Source organism: Fopius arisanus, unplaced genomic scaffold, assembly GCF_000806365.1.
Source record: "Fopius arisanus strain USDA-PBARC FA_bdor unplaced genomic scaffold, ASM80636v1 scaffold00026, whole genome shotgun sequence".
Classification (NCBI taxonomy): domain Eukaryota; kingdom Metazoa; phylum Arthropoda; class Insecta; order Hymenoptera; family Braconidae; genus Fopius; species Fopius arisanus.
Window position 1 is genome coordinate 924,227 of NW_011887765.1, and position 7,397 is coordinate 931,623.

The 7,397-nt window shown below is 40.0% G+C and overlaps 1 protein-coding gene across 2 annotated transcripts; it reads right to left on the reverse strand.

The window, feature by feature from the left end:
* Nucleotides 1–3,606: 3,606 nt before the first annotated feature.
* Nucleotides 3,607–7,165, reverse strand: LOC105264964 (malate dehydrogenase, mitochondrial). Of its 2 annotated transcripts, XR_892031.1 has the most exons (7): nt 6,938–7,165; nt 6,585–6,880; nt 5,585–5,842; nt 5,331–5,463; nt 4,649–4,851; nt 3,879–4,086; nt 3,607–3,772 (listed from the first exon to the last, which is right to left on the reverse strand). XR_892031.1 is itself a non-coding variant. In XM_011302202.1 (6 exons), exons 1-6 carry the CDS (start codon nt 7,095–7,097, stop codon nt 3,958–3,960), a joined length of 1,179 nt encoding a protein of 392 aa, XP_011300504.1. In that variant the 5' UTR covers nt 7,098–7,165; the 3' UTR covers nt 3,850–3,957. The 2 variants fall into 2 exon arrangements, 1 of the variants encoding a protein (XP_011300504.1); XM_011302202.1 differs by lacking the exon at nt 3,607–3,772 and having other exon boundaries at nt 3,850–4,086.
* Between the last annotated feature and the right edge of the window lie 232 nt (nt 7,166–7,397).

The window sequence follows — 7,397 nt, forward strand, 5'->3', positions numbered from 1 at the left end:
GTACATTTTATCTGTTGGCGGATCGACGTTCCGCTATGGTGAGCATCGAAGACCATCCCAATGGTGCTTTTCCACTCGGCGAGAAACACTGGTGCACCTATACCTGAGGGAGACGAGAGACAAGAGGGTCGTTACTCGTTCAAGTTCAAGGACACAGTCAAGGACTTCAGGAAGACGAGAGTGCACCCGGAAAAAAAATCATTTTTCCATCAATTATAAATACTTCATCATCACTTATCAAACCGTCACTTTCAATTCATTTCAATTACTACGTATAACAAATAGTTGACATTTAATTTTTTTTTTCAATCTCTCAAATAGTCGAATTGTTTCAGCATTTTTGCATCGAATTGCGCAATGAGAATGATTTAGAATGACAAATCATGATAATTGATTACAATTTAATCATCACTTGACGTTTTAATATTCAAATTCAATTATAGAATTTGAGGTAGAAGGGATCGGAGTACTTGAGAGTCCCGATTGGGAACAATGATCTCTCCTGTCTGAAAAGTTGATGGGCCTCTTGATTTGAGAATAATTTTTTATTCGTCGAGGCGAGGTGAAATGAGTCGAGCCTACTTTCAAGGCGTTAAATTTATTGAGAGATACTGACATAATTTTTATACACCGAGCAAAAGTGAGAGGAGTAAAATGAGGAATTCAAGGTCGAATGTTCTTTCGGTGTTTCGATGATTTATTCTAACAAGTCAGACACTTGAAATCCTACGTGAAACACCCATTGTAATACCCCAGGATTTTTAAACTGTGGAATTGCCTTGTATATAAAACTCGTCCCGAGTCGCTGAGGATATGTAAGAGTGGAGGGAAGGAATAAAGGAGTTTGGAGAAGGCGAGAAAGTCGTAAATTCTGGGTAAGAGTAAAATGTATGAACGTCAGAATTGATCGAGTCCCTTATGTGAGTCGGCGGACAAAATTCGATTGTCTATAACTTATTTTTCATATTTACAGCCAATTATTAATTTAAGACGTGCCAAGTTTCCGAGAGTCTACACCAATCCTATTCCTGTTTCTACTTCAATTCCTGAACATTGAGATAAATAATTATCCCATCCAACCGCCACACGCCCTAATGATAAATAGTCAAATCATCGATGTTCCACGATGACGGCGATAAAATCATCATCGCCAGGAGCAACTCCAGTCCCCCCGGCCTACCAGGTATCCAGCTAGTGCCAACGGTGAAGATTCACGATACCATTGGCCCCCACTTCTCCACCAACATTGCACAGGCAATGAAGAAGGCCTAGAAGAAGGATTATAACCAGCAGAAAGACGGATAAGACAGGCTTCCTACTGCGATATAACTCTAATAATAGTGCCCCTGCCTCATTCTCCTGTTATCCTCAACGTCTCCATGCCTATTTCCATCCTGAGACTTCCAGCGCAAGGTCCGACAATTCCACCTTCAGTTGAGAAACGAAAATACCAGCAAAGATGAGCGATACCGAGAGGAATTGATGCATAACCGATAGGAAAGTCTTATCGCCAATGGCCCTCAAACACAGCATTAACAACTTTTAAACGCAACACTCATTCCATGATGGAGATCAACTCCATAATCTCATCCTGACGGTGCACATTATGCCTAGACCACTTTCGTCATAATCTGGAGGTGTGAAGTAGCTCAACCTCGGGAATGTGAGCCATTCAGGGAGATTAACAAACCCGGGACTGGAGAACTTTTGCTCGGACCCGAGTGGAAAATTTCCACGCCGATAGAACAGCGAGCGTTCAACTATATTTTTTCACTGATGAGTAATTGCGATATATTGTTGGGGGATAGCTCTGAGGAATCATTACGTTTAATCTACCGGCGATATCTCGTTATAGTCAGGAACTATAAACCAGTTGGGCTCGTTACGGGGACGGCTAGATGAACTATGACGAGAAATTTTTTGAAATTCGGGAGACAATGGTGAAAGTGAGAAATTCGTGGGGCTTATGGGGATGATTGCTCTTCTAGAAGAATTCCGACGTTTCCAATTCATTGGGTTGAGCCTTTTTTATTAAACGTGTATTTTTATTAAAACCTATTTTTGGCCAATATCTTGAAATTGCGGGAACATAGCCGTTTTTTTGAATAAACATTTTTTGGAGAAAAAGATGAGGACTAGAAAAAAGGTATGTATGAAAAAATCGTTATCTCCCTTCGATTTCGAGAGATCGGCAAAATACTGGACTGGAAAAAAATCCACTTCTTCCAGTTTACCACTTCCCAACAGAAATAAATAATCCTTAGCGTTAAATATGAATATTATTAATTAATTATCGTGAATAAAGTATCGTTTCATGATCGGCGATAATTGTGGAGCTTCGATTAATCGAATTTTGTGGGTTTGTTCGGGAGAATTATCGCTGGGAAAACAGAATGGCAAATTAACGAGTTTGAAATTGTAATTTACGGGTAAATTTTTTGTTTCGTGTACCACTCATTCTACGGAACATCAACCCGGACATTAATTAACCCCTGAAAAACCCGCAATCCCGTATTACGCAGTCCGGCATGGACATAACGGATTCTTCCTGCACCCACGCCATGTTCGCCGTTCGATAATCACTCCTTGAAGAAGTGCACAAACCTCATTCTCCAGAGAGTAGCTCACGAACTACCGTGTCACAATGAACCTACCAGAGGACACACGGGTCAGTGCTCATGTCCCCAGGGGTAACACCCAGTCCAATCACCCGTAATGAAATTTAATGTGCCCCGTCGATCGCCCCCAAACACTCACCGCATCTCGTAATCCGATCTACTCCCAGAAATCTATACCATTTTCCCTCAATACTCGTATAAATATTCAAGACCCATGGGTCAAAGAACAGTGTATCATTAATTATTAATGAAACTCAGGAAAAATACAAGAAATGGATTTTTCAAAGAAAATTCTAAAGCTATGAATTTTTCCCCGTGGGAATCCCCGAATTTCATGATCACCGATTTCACGATTTCGTGATGATTTCGATTTAAAAAATCCATTTATATTTCCACATTTTCCATTTTGACTCACAACTCAGTCTCGAGGGATTCCATCTCCTCAGGAGCTGTGTAGAAAAAAAAAATCCAGAGAATTCTTGACGAGTGAAATAAAAATCGAGACGAACCACCGGAAACGGAGATCACCGCAGACGATAAAGCTTTCAGTTCCGTCAGGATGATATATATCTTCCCGTGTCTGACGGCAGCAAAAAAAATCATAATCCTCAATTCCCTCTATCGAGGAGTCTTTATTTCCCGGGAATAAGAAAAATGGTGAACCCGAAACGTGAGTGCATGGAATGCTGATGTTTATGAGCCAGAAGAGATGGCCAACAAACTACAGATTCCCATAACACACATGTGGGTCCTCGTAATTCGCGGGTGCGACGACGCGTGGCAGATCGCCGATTGCAACCATGAGATCACCGATCCCGCGAAAGCCAGACGATGAAAATTCCACGGTTGCATTATGGTGTGTTATTTCTCGTGCTCTTTTATTTATATTTCGCTGATTATTTTTACTTTCATCGGTACAAGGGGGTTATTTATAGGCACAAGGCGGGACTACGCCGGAGAAACTAAATCGTGAATAAAGTCGAGCCGTTAATGGGTTGAATGGAGAGATTGACCTCAGAGAGGCGCCGGAGTTCCTCGAGAAGTCCCGGTGATACATTGGAGCCCTTGACATCCATGGAGCAAGTTCCGGCTGAGATAAATTCACCTGGTGAGGAAGTTCCGGGCATTTGAGAAACTGGAAAAATCACCTCCACCTTGGAATCACCCCAGGACATCATGACAGCAATTAATTATTAGCGATGTGATTGAACTTTTATTTTTATTTTTAATACGTGATATTTTGGTAATCTTTTGTCATACCCAGCAGAAAAAGTTTAATCTTTTTTTGAATCATTAGTTTCGTAAATTTAAAGTGTTCTCCGATTTCGTCATTTGTAATTCAAGATGGTGAACATGATGAGGGACGCACGCTGGTTATTCGAAGATTACGAGAAATCTCTTGGTCACAGTCATCGTGATATGTGGGGCATATTTCCGTGGAAGTGACACGTGGCCCGAGAGCGAGTGTCTGGAACAGAAAGAGTTAAATTGCTGACAAAGCAGCTTCGGATACTCTCACTCATTTCAATTCTCCGGTGTGAGACTAGTCTTGAAACGTGGAGTCACGTTTTGGCACGCGTTTACTAATAATTCAGTATTGCTGATTATAATGAGAACACATGCGTGCAGTTTCACTCGAGTTACAAAAACACGTCTGTTTGACCTAATATTTTATCTCCAATGATACACTGTTGAATATTTATTTAAACTTCCATCACGGTCATCTGAATCTCTTATTATTACGGCTTGAACTCAATTCCAATTAAAAATACTTGTTGAATTTTTTTTCCAAGAATTTGTCTTGGAATTGAGGAAAATCCAAGAAAATTGGGGTTTTCATATTAAATGATTAATTATTCCGGTGAAAATATCCCTTAAACAATTTTCCAATAAAAATTATTATTTGTTTAAATTATTATTTAATGAATGAATTTCAATTTTTTAAGTTGAAATTTCAATTTGTGGATTTTTTTATTTAATTTTTTATTTAAATTGAAAGAAAATGGAAAAATCCTCAAGTTTATAATTACCTCGCCGATTCTGATAGAGTTCTTGATAATTGGTATTGCTTCTCCGAGTAATTTGCACTCGTAATTCGTCAACGGAGGGATGCCCAGATGCCTCTGGATTCCGTCAGGGCCAAGTTCAACTGGCGCCGTCAAGTACGTCACTTCCGGTAGCACACAGGAACGCACATATGCACATTCCACGACGCCACGCTGATCTTGAAGGCCTGATAACAGTCAGCCATATACCCATAAAAGATAAATCAAATCGATAGCAAGTACTCAAAATACTCATCTCCCAGTCCCTCATTACGGGATTCCCAATAATTACCCCTAGCTATTCAATTTGTATATATGTATAAAAAAAAAAATTAGTTATCAAAGCGAGAGATGATGAATGAAAAAATGACAATTCGACTTTATAAATAATTTTGTAGAATAAACAATTAACAATTGAGATAAAAAATTGAATTAAAATGACAAATGATTTGGCAATTACTGTATTTATATAATTAATTAATTAATTATAATTAATATAATGCGCGAATAAGAGAAAATATTTCGAGAATTGCGGTGACAAGATTTTTCTGCAGAAGAGATCTTCAGAAAAATTTCACTACCTCTCAGGGATTGAACTCGCCCGAAGAGGGTCGACTTGTTACCCTTTACCATCGCCAATTGAATCCTTCAAAGTACTTTCCCTCACCTTTGCACAGAGACATGCAGAACCTAGCAGCAGCGAATCCCATTGCCACGGACGCCTTCTCCATTCCATTGTACTCCTTGGTCACCTCCTCCTCAGCCATTCTAACAGCATAAGTGAGCTTGCTAATTTCTTCCTAAGAACTCATCAAGTCAACGACAACTCGTACAAGACACAAAAAAAAATAAATAAATAAACAAATAAATTCTCCTCTAGTTATCACAAATTCCCCGATGAAGAGAAATACCTGAACTCACATTGGTAAATTCATTGCAGGGCTGTGTCTGTGAGAACAGTGGTATACGTGTCCTTGGGCAGGAGCCACCAATGACAGGTACAACGAGACACTCAGGTTCCAACCCCAGAATCTCAGCAGCAAAGGTATTCGCACGTACGCAGTCCAGTGTCGTAATTCCGAATAAACGATTGTAATCAAAGATTCCGTATCTCTTGTACAATTCGCCAGCCATCGGGATGAGTTGGTTTATCGGGCTCGTGGCAACTGCCACAATGGCCTGAGCAAAAAGAAAACAGAAAAAAAGAGTGAGGAATCGTGGAAAAAAAAAAGCCACGTAATTTCTCAGAGATGTCTTTCTCCCCGGATCCACGATAAAAATGGGCTCGTAAAGAAACCCCGGGGATTTGTCGCCTCCTTGTCTCCTTTGTTCACGTTAATTCACTGTTCAATCCCATCTCGAGTCATTCTTCAACCCCCTCTGCCACCCCTCTTCTACCCCATCACACCAGGGTGTTAAATTAATGAAGACGCGTAACGAGACAAGGTCAACCACATCCGGCCACTCACCATTGCACTCAAGTGCTAAAGGCAAATAGTTGTGTTACTCGGTTCAGCTCATTATTTAGCCCCACGGGATGAGGAGCATTTATCCCCATTGAAAATACCACTAATCTGGAAGATTGAGACATTTTTGGATGTTCACCTGATGATTTATTCCAGGAATCGATAGAAATCATCACCTAATATTATTTTTCCCAATATTTTATCAGTAATATCAATTCATCAATTGACAACTCTTTCAGCAATGAAAATTCTAAATGATAATTGAACTGATTGATCACTTAATTATAATTATCATTTGGTAATTAATTATTCATTGTCTTCATTTTTGCGTGGATGATTATTCTAATGGTAATATGAATTGCTGATTTTTCGTAGTCATGATTGATTTTGGATATTTAAATTGTTCAATCATTTTAATAATAAATTATCGGTGGAGATTCAGTGGTGCGACTCACCCTCGGCGAGTGCTTGATGACGTTCAACACGTAGTATGCCAAAATCTGGGCATTTGTCGTGAGAATGTCATTCTGATTGCTGCCATCCGGTGACTGCAGCCCCGCAGTGATCACCACGATCTTCGAATCCTGAAGAACGGATTTCAAACCCTCATCCCCAGGTACACCAGCAGCAACCCTGCACTTGGTGTCAATATGATTCAACTCCAAGGCCACATGACACACAGGTGTCACATCATAGATCGCCAGTTCGTCAATCAGAGAGCAATGCTTGAGGAAAAATGAGAGAGTGGTGCCTGAAAAAATTAACGAATCCTTCTAATTACACCTTTACAATAAAATAATAGTATCACCAGTTCTTCCTCCAGCACCGAGTACCGCAATCTTCATTGATTTCGATTTAAACGTCTGAGTAAATCCAAAAAATCGCCGACTCAATTGAAAATATCTCATTGAACTGACAATTCCACACGCGGACATTCGCAAAGTGGCGCACGCTGTGGGTAAAAACATGTTAACATTTTTTATTTGAATAAAAATGGGGCGGTTAAACGCGTTTTAATTTCGCTCGTCTGTCAATGTGACAGGGGAATATACCAGAAACAAGTGAATTCTTTGGACAACAAGACTTATGGTTATTTCGCGGTGTAACAAATATTCCGGTGAATTCCCCGGCGTGTGACCCCATTTTTTTGTATAACATGCTCTTTGGGATTTTATACTGACGACCTTGATCGTGGAATTGGAGGTACACTGGTTGGAGTTCCGTCTTTAATCTCCAGAAGAAGTTGAAATTCAAGGCATTGTTGCGAT

Bases quoted from the DNA above. Each gene is read 5' to 3' on its own strand.
- LOC105264964 (XM_011302202.1), bottom strand. From the start codon at position 7,097: ATGTTTTTACCCACAGCGTGCGCCACTTTGCGAATGTCCGCGTGTGGA. The intron at 6,881-6,937 runs GTGATACTATTA...TAATTTTTTCAG, and splicing joins CGGTGCTGGAGGAAGAACTG to GCACCACTCTCTCATTTTTC. The intron at 5,843-6,584 runs GTGAGTCGCACC...CTTTTTGCTCAG, and splicing joins TCATCAAGCACTCGCCGAGG to GCCATTGTGGCAGTTGCCAC.